Source organism: Peromyscus californicus, unplaced genomic scaffold (genome assembly GCF_007827085.1).
Source record: "Peromyscus californicus insignis strain IS unplaced genomic scaffold, ASM782708v3 Scaffold_12__1_contigs__length_115047231, whole genome shotgun sequence".
NCBI lineage: Eukaryota > Metazoa > Chordata > Mammalia > Rodentia > Cricetidae > Peromyscus > Peromyscus californicus.
In genome coordinates, this window is record NW_026294413.1 from 3,944,842 (window position 1) to 3,962,864 (window position 18,023).

General features: G+C 43.7%; 1 protein-coding gene across 1 annotated transcript in view; it reads right to left on the reverse strand.

Annotated features, from left to right (window-relative positions):
* Positions 1–457: 457 nt before the first annotated feature.
* Ipo5 (importin 5) overlaps positions 458–18,023 on the reverse strand; it is a 45,431-nt gene continuing 27,865 nt past the window's right edge. Inside the window, exons 11-26 of the mRNA XM_052732450.1 lie at positions 15,989–16,113; positions 15,813–15,902; positions 15,567–15,740; positions 13,653–13,871; positions 12,095–12,178; positions 9,779–9,911; positions 9,581–9,702; positions 8,714–8,810; positions 7,297–7,469; positions 6,561–6,672; positions 6,418–6,473; positions 5,463–5,585; positions 4,239–4,458; positions 3,525–3,753; positions 1,745–1,886; positions 458–1,182 (exon numbers count right to left, since the gene is read on the reverse strand). Of these exons, the coding sequence (XP_052588410.1) occupies positions 1,096–1,182; positions 1,745–1,886; positions 3,525–3,753; positions 4,239–4,458; positions 5,463–5,585; positions 6,418–6,473; positions 6,561–6,672; positions 7,297–7,469; positions 8,714–8,810; positions 9,581–9,702; positions 9,779–9,911; positions 12,095–12,178; positions 13,653–13,871; positions 15,567–15,740; positions 15,813–15,902; positions 15,989–16,113 (2,186 nt within the window). The 3' untranslated portion in view covers positions 458–1,095. The remainder of the gene's footprint in view (positions 1,183–1,744; positions 1,887–3,524; positions 3,754–4,238; positions 4,459–5,462; positions 5,586–6,417; positions 6,474–6,560; positions 6,673–7,296; positions 7,470–8,713; positions 8,811–9,580; positions 9,703–9,778; positions 9,912–12,094; positions 12,179–13,652; positions 13,872–15,566; positions 15,741–15,812; positions 15,903–15,988; positions 16,114–18,023) is intronic.

Consider the following 18,023-nt stretch of genomic DNA (forward strand, 5'->3'; position numbering starts at 1 on the left):
AAGATCCCTTAGAAAATTATTTAAAGAAACAACAGCTAGTCAGTTACTGTTCTGAGATAACACATAAAGAAAAAAATTTCACTCATTTTACTGAAATTTTCAGTCAATAATTTTAGCCATAATACCTGTAAAATTAAAAAATTCAATGCTGTGTGTGGCTCTAAAGCAATTACAATCTGCAATGAAAATACTAAGCCAAAATCTTGTTGATCTAGTAAGAACAATCCTAGTTTTTAAAAGCTGGCTGAATTTGCAAACCTTAAGAATACCAGTTGTGAACAGAATAGTCATGTAAGTGAGCTTGAATTACGGTGAAGACTGCAAAGACAAGACACATTTTCAAGGCTGTACTGCAGAGAAAATGTGGAGGAAAAACATTCAGAGCCAGAACTATCCCTTAAAAAACTATCAGGTTACTCTCTGTGAAAACAGGAAAGGAACCACAGGCAGACAGTACTGAGTTTTACACAAGTCTCTGTATTTCAATGCTCTTTATTGAGGAGTGAACGAGACCACTGCAGACATGCCAACGACACTTCACATTCAAGGGCGACGTGGGACCGCCGCCGCTGCCACACCAGTCACTGCACAAGCCCTCTGGGGGAAGGAACAGCAGTGACATCCAGTGACAGCCTCAGCCTTGCTTGTCATCAGCTGTCTGCAGCTGGTCGGCTGGGTAAAGGCTTCTTTCTACCCCACACAGGTCTCACTCCACTTTATAGAATGAACACCAGGTTGTCTCCCAGTCTGTTTAACACACGTCTATGTGGATTAACAGATCTGGATTTCCGTATGTTTCTGTAGGTCTACTGAGGAAAGTAACTGTTTCCTCTTTCCCTTCGCACGGTGGGACACAGCAATAGAAAAATACTCCGCAGTGCTACCATGGGCTCACGGGGACCTCCTCTGTGGTCAGAGGAGATCCACGGCAGTCCACTCCGCACACAGGGCTGCTTTTCCTGTGTGCGCGGCTCCGGAAGAATGGCCTACACACAACACTACTGCTCTCTTGCTCAAAAACAAAACAAAGAAACCTAAACAAAAGGGTAAACGTTTATTTGGAGTTAGTTTTCTGGCAGGTGGTATTAAGGCCCGTCAGGCAGAGTTCAGGAGCTCCTGTATGGCTGCCTGCTGCTCCGGACTGAGTTGTGCTATGCATTCAGTCCACAATCCTCCAGAAGTCTGGGGAGAAAGCGCATACGTTTCAGACAGTGATCACGTCAAGTGTTTTAGTAAACTGCATGCACAGACTACAACAGTGCCCAGACACTCTACAGCTTAACTTGATGATTATTGTAAAACCAAGAAATCTGTTCATTTCTTCAAAGTTCATTTTATTTACAGAAAATTTTCTTTGCTTCTAAAGCAATAAAATTATCCCATTAGCTGGCACCTTAGATCAACCTATATAACCAAATGAAGTTAAAGTAAGTCATTTATATTGTTTTTGGTTCTGACAACTCATTAATAAACTGCATCTTTCTTTCCTTCAGATATTCTGAAAATCATGACCATCTGCTACATACTAGGACTTCAAATGCTCAAGTTGAAGATGAAGACTTTGCCTCTGACAGTGAGAACAAATGGGTAGAACATATTAATAACCCATTTCAAAGCTTCCTGATTTAAAAATACAATTTCCGCAGCTCATTAAATGTTAGTTCCTAATGTAGATTAAAAGCCAGCAGAGCCCCCGACACTGTCATTTATTTATCCCCTGTCCAGTTCAACCCATCCAGCTTACCTGTACTTGGCGAACTACATTGGCCAGGCGTTTGGCACAGGGGTCTTCATGTTTAATGGCCTCATGCATTTCTCCTTCCGCAATTATACTGAATATTTTGGGTAGGTTGGTATTGTTTGGGCCAAGAACAATTGGGTGATTACTGACAAAAGAAAATCAAACACCTTTATAAATAAAATTTGTGAGAGAAATTACTCACAATCACACTTCCCTCTGCTGCTCTATACACAACAGTTACATGGTCATTAAGACCACATGTCCTTATGGTTCAGTAGAAGAGAGCCAGCTGGTCTGACTCAGTGGGCCTGCAGCTCTCTCAGTGTTACTCGGGGAAAAACACTCGGCTCATCTCTCAGGATTCTTCTCAGGGCCAGGCAAGAGAACTACACGCTCGGTGTTAGAACCATCTGCATTGTGTCAAAACACAAGGAACAAACAGCAACAAACAAGCCCCAAGACAGTCTTTTTTTTGTTTAGTTTGTTTTTTGTTTTTTGAGACAGGGTTTCTCTGTGTAGTTTTTTTGGCGCCTGTCCTAGATCTCACTCTGTAGACCAGGCTGGCCTTGAACTCACAGAGATCCGCCTGGCTCTGCCTCCCAAATGCTGGGATTTAAGGCGTGTGCCACCACCGCCTGGCAACCAAGACAGTCTTGTCTCAAGTCAGTAAACCCAGCAAAGAGGCTGAGGAGGACTGTCAAGGTCAGCTTAGGCAACTTAGTGAGACCCTATTTCAAAGAATAAAAAGAGGGTTCAACCATGGAGCATTTTGCCCAGCACAAGCGAGACTCCTAGGTCTGGTCATTAGTACCACAAAACAAACGAACAAACCTCATGACATTACCAAGAATAACATTTGTTGCATCAAACAGATTCAAAAGGGTCATTTGGGTGTTTTAAGAGTAAACTAGGGGATAAACTTCAGGCAGGCATAATGGAAAGAAATGTAATAGTGAATTTGAGTGGAAGTCACTGACAGTAGTCACTTCCAAGGAGACCAAACAGTCTGAGGACCGATATTTCAGATACAAGACAGTGTAGTCTGTGGGTGACTATCACACTCCTCAGGAGAACCTACCTCAGTAGGGACATACAGTATTTATCAAGCTGAATCAAGCAGGCATGAAGGAATATCCTAAAAAATTCCAGGAATTCTACTGGATAGACAGTGAACCAAACTCTACTCAGAAATTAACAGTGAAAGTCAAGATCAAAGTCATGGTTAGAGGCTGCGGAGTAAGAGGGACGCCAAGGAATTGCTTCGATCCTGACATTTCTAAAGCCACTGTTGTTGCAGCTTAAATACTCAGGGTACAAAACTGAGTAAGTGACATCATAGCCCAGTATCAGATCACAATGCCTGCCTGGTGAAACCTTACAGCAGATCTGTTAGCCTCCACTTCCTTTTTGAGACTTTTGCTATGTAGGCAAGGATGGCCTTGAACTTGCAGCCATCTTGGCCCCCTCAGCCTCCTCAGTGCTTTGATTCTAGTATGTGCTACCATACCTGGCTACCACCAACTCTTGATCCATACAGCAAATGTAGTGGGCAACAAAACAGTTGATGGTAACTTTCTTCAAACAGTATTTGCTAAATTGATCCTACAAAGAACTCTAAGTCAGATCTTTACACAAGGGCTAAAGTGTGACAGGCTTCACATGCCTTACAAGCAAGTGCTATTTCAAATATACACAACCCACCGCTGGCCACAAGTGAGGTTCAACCTCAGCTTTCTGGGCCACGGAAAGAAAGAACGCCGGCCTTACTTCTGTGCTTGCATACCTTTCGATCAGGTCGCACAGATAACTGAAGGTCTGGACAGCTTCCTCTTTATCTTCATGTAGAGGAAGCCAAGACAACCAGTGTGGTAAGACTTCTTCAACGTTTACACAGTCAGGCTTGAACTTCATGATTTTCCCCACTGCGGAGATGCAGTTCTCTGTAGCATTGACATTTTCTTTGGTCTTAGAATCTGCAGACTGAATAACTCTTACAAGCAGTGGTAGTGCTTCTAAAACAAACATGTGAAAACAGGTCAGCTAAACTTCATGTCGATGCAGATGAACATAAATGTCCCCAACTCTGGTCCAGGTGCTAACTGCTCAAGTGTAAGGAAGCCTATGTTCTCGGCTTCACTCTCACAGGACTGTATGTAACAGAGGGGACACTAAGCATGGACAGGAACATCAGAGCTACAACTGAGATCCTGCGCACACCTGCTGCCTTCACTTTGACTGCCTCCACCCAGGCCTTACACTTCAGCACTGCCAACCTCGACTCCCCAGAAGCTCTTTAAGGAAGGGTGACACACGCTTTCATTCACGGTACAGTTAGTGCTATAGATGAGAGAGGGGGATAAAATTAAAAAACAAGAGAGGGGTGGGTGGGTAGAGGAGAATAAAGAGAAATCGGAACAGAATGCTTCCAGGTGTGGTGAGAACAAGGTTGGGCTAAAGGGCTGCCTGGAATGAAATGCACAAAGCAGAACATAAGTACCTGTACAGAAAGGGCGGTAGTTATCTCCACCATATTGTGCCATGACGCCAAGGCCATATGCCGCAGCTTGCCTGACTTCTGGGCTGTTGTCACACACATACTGGAGCATTGGCCTTAAGAAATATTCTGCATACTTAAATGAGGCTGGACTACAGTGTTCTATGACATCATCGAAGATGCACAATCCCCATTGTCTGTCTGGCCATGGTCTATGTGGACACTATAGAAGAGATTCCCCTTTAAGTACTAAATACTGGTACAAAAATTGTAAACAATTCATCAGGAACTATCTGCCTACAGAATGAATCCAATACAGGAAATAGAAACATAGTAACCACTTCTTACAACAAAAACATTGGAAGGGATACATACATTTAAAGTAACTTCACAGTACAGAACTTTTATGATTTGTTAGAGTTCCACAATATGACCACATACTGCAGAAGAAATTGATAGGGCAGAGATGTTCATACATTTACTTTGTAAGAAAAAAAAAAGGTAGGCAGTAGAGGAGGCACCCAAGTACACAGTACTGTGTAATTCCTGCAACCCAGGAGGCTAGGGTAAGAGGATCACTTGAACCCAGGAGTTAACGACCCCCAACTGGGCCTGGCCGCAAAGGCCTATAGTCCCAGCTTCCTAGGATGAAACAAGAGGATTCCAAGTTCCACACCAGGGCTACTTAGCAAGACTGTATCTCAAAGTAGAGTAACAAAATGATGTGTGTGTTTGTGTGTGTGTGTGTGTCTGTGTGTGTGCGTGAGCTTGTGAGAAGGCAGGAGGAAGAGGGGCTGGCGATAGAGGCCCGCAGCTGAGTGCTTGCCAGACATGTGCATAGTCCTGGAGCCTACACCCTACTACCTGAGGGTAGCTGTTAATGTATAAGAAGCTGTGCATGTGTGGGAGCAGAGGTATGCGATATCTACTTGTGCTTACTTTGCTAATTGTTCCAAATTGTAATCTCTGTAAGATATTTAAAAATCAAGTAGATAAACTTACTAACCACAGGCTACTATTGCACACTGTACATAGTAAAGACCATTCTGTTTCTTGAGAGAATATAGAAAACATACAGGGCAATGCACTTAGCTGGATAACTAAAAAAGTATGATGCACATTCCACCTCTGAGACCCATTTCTAACAAGTGTAAGACATTATATGCAGCAATGAGAGTTCCAGGTTAACTATTTATTCAAAAGAGCTCATAGGTGGTTAATACTTACAATCAGGTTGACAATTAATGGAAGCAGTTGTTCAAACCACGGCAACACCTTTTCTTTGTAGCTACTGAATATTGAGTGTAAAATATCTGACACTTTAGTCAGAATATAAACATCATTATCGTCCTAAAAAAGAAACACAACACGCAGCCACATGGGTTAGAAACTATCTGCTTGAGAATCAGCAGCAACACCTATAAAATCCAGGAAATGAATGTTTCCCCTGTTAAGACTATTGAGAAGCTGGAGGCTGAAGTGACCTTGGGGGCTGACACTAAGTCTCCACCACGGGAAAGGAGGCGCAGACGCCAAGTGCTACACTTACTGCCTGGGAACTTACTTATGTTAGAGTAGGCTGGTGAGGGCATGGAGTCGGCAGCAGTGCAGGCTGAAGCACATGGACACATGTCAATGGAGGCACACGTACATGAGCACAGCCCACTAGAGGCACCACACACCCCAGATGCTGACTCTGCCCATCTTAACAATCAGGCTGGATGAAATGACTGAGAAACACGGTAAAGAAAGCTGCCGAGGCTGGTGGTGCAGGCAGGCTTGTGATCCCAAGTGCAAGTCCAGTGTGGGCAACTGCTGGAAATAAAAGCCCCTCTTTCCAAGTAGGAGAGCTAGGGATAGCAATCCAGAGGCAGAATGCTTTCCTACAGTGCACCGAGCCTTGGTGTCCACTGCCCTGACTGTCAACAGTCACTCTAGCCAACCACGGGACATGGAACAACACCAGTATAGACAAACCGTGGTTGTGAGCAACAAGTATTTAATCTATGGCATTTGATGTGTGAGATACTCAAGAAAAAAGTTCATTCATTTCAAAAGACTTATTCTAGAAATACCAGATTCTATCAGAACAGGATACCGGAGGGTAACTAGAAACTGAAGCATTTAAACAGAGTTAAGATGCAAACGGTCATTGAATTGAAGTCGGAAGGGAATAATTTACCTCATCTTGTAGTGATTCCTCAACCTGTTCATCATAGTCTTCATCTTGTCTTTTAACTAAAACACACCCAAACAAATGTTTTTAAATGATCACATCCAAAGGCCAAGGACTTTGTTCAGAAGTGAGAAGTCCTGAAAGCTTACCTTGCCGCAACTCTTGATTTTTGAAGTGTTCTTCGAGCTTGGCCTTCAGTATCCCTCCCAGCTCCTCGAAGTGTTCACTGTTCAGGCATCCATCCCCCATCACTTCGATGCACTGAGCAAGTGAGACAAAGGACCACAAGTCACCGCCCGGACCAAAGACCCAATGCCTGAGGACACACTTAGCTGTGCTTGAGGGCAGCATCCCAACCGAGGTGTCAGGGACAGAGCTCCTTTCGGACCTATCGTACGTGTCAGGCCGAGGGTCCAGAGCCAGAACAGACATCGTCCACCTTCTACCATACCCATCTATTTTTGATACCAACAGATGAAAAGGGAAAGAGGCGTTCATGGGAGGATCTAGACACGAATGGTGCAGTGCCAGCAGCTAGAAGCATCAGACTTTCTTCTGGGATCCTGGGAACGTATACCAACTGCTTGATGCAAGGAAGCTACAACTTTCCAAGAACCACTAAGGACCCCTTTGTAACTGTCTGTATTTCTCCCACCTCTAACAATCCTTCTAGTATAATCTCACTATTTCCCAAAAGCTAACTTCCCAACCAACAAAAATTATACCAATATTTCAGAACAAAAAAATTGACATTTGCAGCAAAAAAAAAAAAAAAAAAAAATGGTTTATTATAATATATGGAAAAATCTCCCTGATTTAGTCAGCAGAGAATTACATGAACACGCCTTATAAAACAGGAGGGGGATATTCAGAGAAAACATTCACCTTCGCAAAAGAGTGCATTATTTCCGAGAGGACGTCCGAATCAGGCTCCGTGCCAATAGCCTTGATGAGCGCATCACACATGAAGTGCCACATCTGTGTGAGATACTCGGGACCCCGAACTCGTGCGCACTCCAGCAGAAGAGGCATGGACTCTGCCGCCGCCACTCGGACCCGTTTCATCGTTAAGGAAATGCACCAAGGGGCCTCTGGAGTATTCCAGAATTCCACCTACATGCTAAGAACACTATGCTAGCAGGAAAGGGGGAAGTGGGGACAGAAACAGCCAAGGCTCCCTGACCGTCTGCACGGCACGGCATGGAAGTGTGTTTGGTGACAGTGAAGGGCCTCTCACGGCTCTGCTCTGTAGCGTATGCAATGCCATCCACAACTTTCTCCTGTGTAGAATTCCCTGGTTTTCCATGAAGCACCAAGAGGCTCTTCCCTATCTAATATCATTTATAAACTAAAAAGCCTTGGTAACCTCTTCTGAAAAGTAACTCTAGAAGCTAGGGGCTGGAGAGATGGCTCAGCTGGTAAAGTATGAGCTGCTTTTGCAGAGGACTGGGGTTCAGTACCCCGAATCCATGTGGTGGTTTCTAACCATTCCTAACTCCAGTTCCAGGGGAATATAATTTCTTCTGATCTCCATGGGCACCAGCATACATGTACATATTCTTTCAGGTAAAACATTTATATACATAAAGTAAAAAGATTTAAATACTAAAAAAAAGTTAAAAATATTCTAGGGGCTGGTTAAGTGGTCAAGATCACTGGCTTCCAAAACACCCAGGTTTGATTCTCAGCACCCACATGGTGGCTCACACCATTTGTTAACTCCAGTTCTAGGGGATCTGACGCCACCTTCTGGCCTCCTTTGGGTAATGCACACACACTACTTCCTCCTCTGGTGTGACTCACCAGGAATCTGCTGGCAGAACTCCCTCTCTAAGGACACTGCCTACATCATACTGACTTTAGGGTTGGTCTGGTTTTCTTTTACCTACTTTATGAAACGATGTGTGTGGAAATTAAGAACAAATACCCACATGTATTAATTATGCCTATCAAGAACTTGAGGATAAAAACATTTATTGCAGATTTACTAAGATGTCCCTCAGAGGTGTTATCCACATTAGTACTGTAGAAGTCTCTCTCAGAAAGAGATGTATCAGTGGGTATCCAATAAGTACTGTGGACATTTGTTCATAAAATGTCAGTCTGTACAATTCTTAGTAAGGTCACAGAGGGCTGACTATAGCATGGTTAACATTTTGTTTTTCATGCTTTTCAAGAAATGAAGGCACATGAGGAGCCAAGAACACACAGCCAAGTTAGAGCAAATGAAGAGCAATTCAGGTAACTCAAGACACTACAGCTTTACTACAGACATGTTTTGTATTCAACTGTTGAAGGATATCATCATGGAAATAAAATTTCAGCAGAGGGACCATCAGTTTGACAACCTGTTCAGTGTATTCCACAAAACCTTCCTTCAATTCTTTAGCATAGCAAACCTGAAAGAAAGGAAATCAAGGTCCACGTTACAGGGTTTCAAAAAGATAACACTGACCATGTCGCTTGACACAACTGAAACCAGACAAGTTCAGCTTTTCTTTTAATGCCGTAAGCACATTTGTGATCGTTTACTCCAATGATATTCTTAGCCATCTACTACAGACTTGCCCCAAAAAGACAAAGTCCACAAAACCCCTCTGCTGTGGGATGTTCTGTATGGCAAATGTGTTGCTCTGATTGGTTGGTAAATAAAACACTGATTGGCCAGTAGTCAGGCAGGAGGAAGTATAGGCGGGACAAGGAGGAGAATAAAGCTGGGAAGTGGAAGGCTGAGTCAGAGAGACACTGCCAGCCGCCATGATGAGAAACAGCGTGTGAAGATGCCGGTAAGCCACGAGCCATGTGGCAAGGTATAGATTAATGGAAATGGATTAATTTAAGCTGTAAGAACAGTTAGCAAGAATCCTGCCACGGCCATACAGTTTGTAAGCAATATAAGTCTCTGTGTTTACTTGGTCGGGTCTGAGCGGCTGTGGAACTGGCGGGTGAGAGAGATTTGTCCTGACTGTGGGCCAGGCAGGAAAACTCTAGCTACACCCCTCCATTCCCAAAGCCTCTGCTGCAAACGCTGTGACGTGCACATGTCACCCAGGCTGGTGACGGCTCCGGTAACAGCGCCTGCTGTGCAGGCTGATGGCCGAGATCCACCCTGGATTGTGTGGTGGAAGGAGATCTGATCCCAAAGCCTAGTAACAGGATATTATCATACCAACATCTGGCAAGCAGTTGACTTTTCTTCCAGTCCTGCCGTTTTAATACCAAAACTCTGCTGATCTCCGAGGTTCACAAATTCCCAACCGTCATCGTCACTCATATTCTCCATGTCCTGGGCTGTTAACAGGTAAGAGAGACGTGTAAGAAGAAAAAGCAGTGGTGTTGCCGCTGCTGTGCCCAGTAAAGCACTTACTGTCAAGAAGGGCTACTTCAGGCTTAATTGAAGCGGTCTTCATCAGCGGCCCCATAACCACGGGAAGGTACTGCTGGAATTCTTTCCCCAGGATTTTGCACATTCTGGCCCATGCTGAGATCATGTAAGAGATCTGGGGGAAAATTTCAAACAGGCCGTAAGACAACAGGTAACTAAGACAGTTAAAGCCGGTTTCCCATCTTGAGGAAACGTAGATTTATCAACTGACATGTTTACATATTTCCCAATGTCACTCAACATATCCAAATCAGCATTCAGACACCTGTGACCTGTACAATGGAACAGAGCTGGCAGGTGAGGCTTTCCTGCTTTTTCCCTATGCAGCAATTATAATTTCTTCTCTGTTAGCATCCGTACCACTTAGTTGAAAACGAAGGCCACTTTTAGGCACTGATCTTTTGGAGGAAGAAGATATACTACCTGGCATAGCACCCACAAACACTATTGAAACCCAACCCCCCACCCCATGTTTAGTGTCAGCATGTAAGACAACAGGTGTCATCACGGCATTGCCATGCTTTCTTCTGGTTGGTCCTTCCCGCCCCCAGAGTGTGCCCTTCCCATTCTCCATGTCCTCCATTCTCCCGAAAGTGCATTCTTTTCCTGAGTAAAAATCTATTTGCACATGTACCCACATTTCCCTTATCCGCTTGTGTGTTGATCCAGGCTAGGCTGATTCTATTTCCCCTGGCTATTGTTGACAGGAGATGCGACAAACATGGATGTGCGAACTACCCATGGTAGCATGTGAAGACCTTTCATGTCCACGACTCTAAGCACATCAGACAGCAATATAGTAGCACTATTTTTAGGGTTTTTTTGTTTGTTTGTTTTTGTTTTGTTTTTTTGAGACAGGATCTCACTGTGTGGCCATGGCTGTCCTAGAACTCACTCTGTAGACCAGGCTGGCCTCAGAGATCAGAGATCCGCCTGCCTCTGCCTCTGAGTGCTGGGATTAGCGTGTCACCACCCCCGCCTGGTCAGACTTTAGTCTGTTAAGAAACCTCCACACTGACTCCCATAGTGGCTGCACCATTTAACATTCCCAAAATCAGTGAATAAGGGCTCCTCATTCCCCATATCCTCTAAGTTAACATAATCTAGCATGTTGTCATTTTTTTCTTGATAATAGCCATTCTGCCTGGGGGTAAAGTGAAGTATCAAAGTAGTTTTAATTTATATTTTATTTGTAAAGTCCTTCCACTCCACAAATGCTCTGTGGCTATTTTCTATGTGCCACTCTACATTTCCCAATATGAAGGCGAACACGTATGGTCCTTCCCTCCTTCCTCACAGCCCCTGACCCGTCTACACAAACAAATATAAATGGTATTTATTTATATGCTCCCACTCAGCGAAGAAAGGAAAACACAGGGTATTCTGCCTTTGCACAATGGTGTTCTCCATTTAAGTGATAAAATACTTACAGTAAGCTCATGGAAGGTTATCCCATGCCTTGTCGACGTCAAAACACTGCTCATGTCACTATGGTGTTGTCAACACCCACTGAGAAAAACATCAAGAAAGCTTTCCAAAAGAGGAGACTAAGACTAAACCAGGTATGTGCACACACAGGGTGTTCCTTTTGCAGTAACAGAGTCTACATCTGCTCATGGAAGTGGGCGTGGAGAGCAGCCACATGCGTACTGAGGGCTGAGACTGGGGAGTGACCACACATGTACAGAAGGCTCTGAGACTGTGCAGAAAGTGCCACATGTGCACTAAGGGCTGAGACTGCCGGGTTTCTGTGTCTCTTCCAACAAGGGGAACAAATCAATGGCAAATGGCCAAGAGATACCCAACAAAAACACTAGTTAGGTAGTTGATAAATGAACCTTTGAGGAAGATCTGGTCCGACATCCGCAGGAGAAATCTACAGTACAGACAGCACTGCTCCAGAAGGCAAGAGCAGCCAAGGACAGAGCCCTCCAGAGCAACAAACCTGAGACTCAGAGAAAGCAGGAGCAACCGACAGTAGACTGGGAAAGCCTGGATCCAGAGGAACAGCCTGGGGACCAGTGTCTTTATGATAAGAGATTAGACTAAGAGCATCAACCTGAAGCTGTCACTCATTTTAAAATTAAGAACACATGGGCTGCATGTAGGGCTCAGCAGTTAAGAGCACTTGCTGTTCTTGGACAAGACTTGGGTTCGATTCTCAGCACCCACATGGTGGCTCACAACCATCAATAGGCATACACAAGGTGAATACACATACAGACAGACAGAACACATAAAGTAAAACAAAACAAACAAACAAAACATTACATAAGGCACGTTCAGTAAACTGCCTACCTGAGGGTCGTCATCTTCCATATCATTGAAGTCTGTCTGGGTCTTCAACAATAGCTGCATCACATCTGATGCATCTTGCATGAACTAGAGAATATACGGGAAAAAAACCCCATCCATATTATTAATGCCTATCCCATCAGAGATGCACTTATTCTTGCTATCCAATTTTGCTTCTTCTGTAATAATAAATCGGCAAACAATAACTATTGCCCTCCCACACCCCCAAAACCAAAAACACCAAAACAAACCTCTATCCAGGGCCAGCAAGATGGCTCTGTAGGTAAAGGAGCTTGTAGCCAAGCTTGATAACCTGAGTTCAATCCTCAGAGTCCACATGATGAAAGGAGAGCACTGACTCCCAAGTTACTCATCTAACCCTCAATGTATGCTGTGGTACTCCCCCACCCTCCCAATAAAGGTTAAAAAAATTTTTTTTTAAATCTGTTATCTTCCTTTTGGATCAGTCACACAGATAAAATTATTCAGAAAAATTCTTATGTGTATTGTATGCCTAGCATAATGCTCTAAGAAAATCTACTTTCAATTGAAGGTAAAAAAGAAATTTCTAATGGCATTAAAATTTAGTTTACAGGTAATGTTATTTCAATAATTAAAATTAGTTCAAATCTAGGGAGAAAATTTAGATTGCTTTATGAAGTCGCTGTATAAAGATTTTGTATGACTTCTATTGGCTACAGTTTTGGCAGTCTTCACTGGAATCAATCAGGCAGCATTTCAAAGCTGGTTTAAAGCCAGATAGGCAGACTATGAGAGACAAACACTGGCTGGCTGAGTCCTGAGAAAACAGCTCACAAGGTAAGTAATGCCATGGGCTTTGAGATGGTAAGACAGATTCAAGATGCTGGTGGCAAGTGTCAGAGTGAGAAAGACAATGAGAAGCTGGTGTGGTGCGACATGCCTATAATCCCAGCACTAAGGCAGGATGGCGAGTCTGAAGTCAGCCCACACATAGGGACTGGCTGAGAAGCACAGCAGCCAATGAGTGTTCCATTAGACATTTTCAGAAATGTCTAATGCACAAAGCCTCACTTTATGATAGCTGCTTCTGGATTACCAAGCAACCAGCTTGTTTCTAAGCACACATTTAAGTAAAACAAACCATATGGGTATGAACTACAGATAACTTTCATGATACAGGCTGCATGGTGGAAGGGAAAAGGGACCAAGAATCCTTAATATTGAGCCGGGCGGGGGTGGCAAACACCTTTCATCCCAGGACTTGGGAGGCAGAGGCAGGTGGAGGCTCTGAGTTTGAGGCCAGCCTGATCTACAGAGTTCCAGGACAGCCAGGGCTATACAGAGAAACTCTGTCTTGAAAAACAAAACAAAAAACCAAGAATCCCTAATATAATAACAATGGAAAACATAGGCAATTATGTATTTCTATATAAAACAGAATGTGTGAAGGGAAGATTAAGAAAAAAAAAAAAAGTCAGCATTCAGAGAACCATTTAGCAGCCAAAAAAACTCCTCCAGTGACCTCAAAGCCCCTGTAGCCAAGCTACAGGAAGCAAATCCAATAGCATACACCACCTACTTTTTCCTTCCCAACCGCCAGACCAATGAGGCTGATACACTCGATAGTCTTCCCCCTCAGAAGCCTCAGCTCCTTCTGGACAGCATTCTCAACAATGTGCTTCAGTGACGGCATAAATAAGTCATAGTAGGGGACAAATTTTTCTTCTGCAGTATCTGCAACTGATGCAATGGATGTCACAACTTGTTCCAAAACTAACTTGGTGCCTTTCTGAATCAGCTGGAAGGAAGACATGAAAGAAATCATTTCAGTAACTAATGAATCTCTCAACCCCTCCTCCCTTCCAGAAGTCAGAAGTACACAGCCCTGCTCTATTTCAGACACAAAGTTTACCTTTTGCTCACTGATGTAAATAAATATTCTATTTTATGCTGTCCTATTGTGTCACTGAGAAAAGTCCCTTTTGTGACTGAATACACCACCCCTACTTGGAGACAGCAGCTTAGGCTATACCCCAAGTCACTGTGTAGCCAAGGCTGACTTTACACTCCCAATCCTCCTTCCTAGAGCTGTGAGCCACCTTGCCAGACCCATTCCTTTATTTTTCTGATCCAACCTCCTGGGATGATCCCTCTGGGGAACTTGGCTTTCCTCTTCCATGTTTCTCTTTCTTAAAGAAAAATAAAGACCCTTTTCTTGCACCAGAGACCTAACCAGTAGAGTTCACCCTGCCTACTGGCAATATTCTACAGCATTCTTTAATGACATCAGGTCAGCGCTCTAGAGCTCCTTCATTTCCCTTGTCAATGGCAACAGCCTTTCTCCTAGGCTACCCCAACACCTCTCAACTCTATCCTCTCCCAGTACGTCTTAACCAACGCCCCAGCTGAGTCTTTACACCCCACACACAGGGCCCTCTGGGGACTGCCAAGGTGATCCTCTTCGCGCTCAAATTCTCTATCCAAACTCACTTGCAAAGCCATGTTGGGCCTATTTATTATGGATTTCAGCAACAGCTTCTTCACCTTCAATATGTCTTCATCTTTTTTCAGAAAATAAAAATATTTCCATCTTCATATTTGTCTGCTGTAATCTGACGCTGAATGCTTAGGCCGTTGTTTTAACCTCCTTTTGCTAAGGCTCTGAGGCCTTTATTCTCTTTGTCACCCTTGCTCTCTAGCCTATTGCCTGAGCTACGCACACTGCCGTCTATGACGGGTTTATCATCTGTGAGCTGTATAAACTTGTGTGGCAGCGTGACAGTGAGTCCAACAGAGAAAACAAGTCCTTTGTTTCCTGTGCTCAGCATTCCTTTCTTTGGGACAGGGTCAAGGTTGGCCTTGAACTCGTGATTTTCTTGTTTCAGTCTCCAAAGTGCTGGCATTACAAGCCTGTGCTCCCATGCCTGGCTCTGCAGCATATACCTTGTTTTCACAACAGTAAACCATTTTTCAGTCTTCCTGCATGCCTCTCACAGCCAACAGTGTGATCAGCTTGCTGTTGCAGTCTCTCAGCTGTTTCCATGTTGCACCCTGCAGCAGAAACTGTAGCTATCTCCATAATTGGCCACTGTGGTGGCAAATTCCTATAATCCCAGAAATTGGGAGGTGGGCGCAGGAAGATGAGAAACTCCAAGTTATTGTTGGCCACAGACACAAACTTGAGGCCATCCTGGACTTAATGGCTCAAAAACAAACAAAAATCATAAAAAAAAAAAAAAAAAAAAAAAGGCATTGTTTTCCAAATGTTCGCCACTTCTGGCACTCTGGTTAGTCAACATTTTCTCACCCCCTCCCTCCACCATAATCCACACAGTGATTAATACTTGTCAATGCCTCTAATCAAGCCTGAGTGTCTTCCTCCTAACTCTAGCTTTCTGTCCCATGGTCTTGTTGGAAATGCCTCCATCTCAGGCCTTACCCATCTAGCCAATCTCATCTCCTCCGCAGAGGCTCTGACAACCTTGAGACTTACCTCCTGAAGTTTGAGGACCATAATGGAATGCAGGTGCTTCACCAGGTTATCCAAGTACGGAATGAGCAGTGACTTGGGACAGTCTTCGGTGAAGTTAATGAGAGCAGCTGCGGCGTGGGCCTGCACCCTTTGGTTGCCTTGGTCTTCCATGGTTTGAAGCAACGCTGCAATCACCTGGAGAGTGAAAGCAAGTGTTTTGAGATGTGCACCCTCCCTCTACAGGGTAGCGGAGGGCTTGTTACGTACCTTCTCATGAAATTTCTTTTGAAAACCAGGTGCAAAATCTGTAGCCATCTGACCCACAGCGTTGCAGGCTGCATACCGGACTCTTGGGTGCTGGAACATGTTCCCTTGTGTTAGTAATGGCAACAGACTCCATATGAAACTAAGACAATGACTATAAAATACTTATTGGTACTTACAGGATCCTGGAGGAAAAGCAAGACAAAATTTACAATCTCATTTAGAATTCCTTCCATCTGCTGGTGGCATCCTTCACCAATGGCAGATAAGGCCATTAATCCTGCATGCCGGTATTTCCAGTCAGCTGTGAAAAAGAATTAAACACAAAAGAGCAATAATTAGATGCCCATTCTTATACTAATTCTGGTAAACACAAGTGTAAAAATGATTCTTAATTGGAATATTAAAATCTTTCCTATGGCCACACTATCCTAAAGGAGCCCAGTCTTTTTTTTTTTTTTAATGATTTATTTATTCTTATTTTATGTACATTAGTGTTTTGCCTGCATGAATGATTGTGAGGGTGTCGGGTCTTGGAGTTACATACAGTTGTTAGCTGCCACGTGGGTGCTGGGAATTGAACCCCAGGCTTCTTGAAGAGCAGTCGGTGTTCTTAACTGCTGAGCCATGTCTTGTTTGGCCTCAGAGACTAAGCAGGGATGGGCCTCATTAGAACAAATGTCACATACACTTATAATTAGAAAAATGGACCCTGACCTACCTGGGCTGTTTTTCTTTCCGACTGCAAACAGACACAGCCTTGCTAGATGGCTAGTCTGTGTCAGCCTGGACCCAGCTTGCCATCACCCACTTCACTCTGGCTAATGCTGGGACGACAGGTGGGTCTCCACACCTGCTTCACTGTCTGACTTTCAGAATAGTATTGCATATGGCTCTCTCTTCTAAAACAGTAAGACTTTTCCTGGGTTGGGACTATAATTTGCTCAGTGGTAGAGTGCTTACCTACCATACAAAGGCTCTGGGTTCCATCTCAGAGATCAAATAAACAAAAACGCAAAACAATACAAAACAATTTTTCCCATAAGATTCACCACAAGCAATAAATCCTGGGACTTCCATGCCACAGACCACCATGTTCACTGGTCAGAGACTCACTGATGCCCACAATCACAGTTCTTTAAGGAGAGGCCAAAGGGAAGATGCTCTTTTCCCAAGTTTTTATTGGATAAACCTCATTTGTATTCTAGCATTAACAATGGGTAGCTGCTTTTTGGCGAACATTAATTCAGCACCGTTTATTTTAGTGGACCCCATATATTTGTTTATTGGGTTTATTAAATACAAAATGCAGCTGGGCACTGTGGTTCACCACTTCGATCCCAGCATTCCGGAGGCAGTGGCAGGGGGGATCAGGAATTTAACTAGCCAGCCTCAGCTACACAAAGACCTATCTTAAAAATACAAAGACGGTCCAACAAGATGGCTCACCAGGTAGTGGCCTGCCACTAAGCCCAATTACCTAAGTCTAGTCCCTTGAGCCCATATGGTGGAAGAAGTGACTTCCATCCACCAAGTTGTCCTCTGTGCCTACATGTGTGATGAGGCACATATTCACTCCAACACATAATCACCCTGACAATTAAGTTTTAAGTGTAATTTTTTAAATTAAAAAAAAACTATTTAGAAACCATTTAGAAAAGTCGTACACGATATAATTATCCCTCTGGATCATTAAGCGTTGCACCACCTCCCCATTTTGGCACTTCCAGGGTTCTACATATGCTAGTGCTCTCTACTGGAGACACATCCCTGATCTATTACTAACTATTCCTGTTAGTAATAATTACTGTATTATAGTACAATAATCCAGGCTATGTAGCTTCAGATTCTTTGTAGAACAAGTAAGCTGCAGATAAATGCCTAAGATTATAGTAAAGTAGTGTAAGGATGTAAGGATGGTTCAGTGCCCAAGAACCCCAAAGTCCTTTCTCAAGGGGTTTTACTAGGTAGGTCAAAACTATTTTCATAATACTCTTTTCCTCTCTCTTTGAAGAACAAAATACAACATTCCAGAGATTATGATGTGTGAAACCTCTGGACCAGACAGACATACTTAAGACCATGAGAACACACCTCATGTATTTAAAACTACCCACATGAATGCAGTGACTCTTGCAACCCTCCTTGTGCTTTGAGAAGTTATTCTTTACAATAACTATTTCTAGCAAGGCCTGATGGTGCAGCCTTTACTTC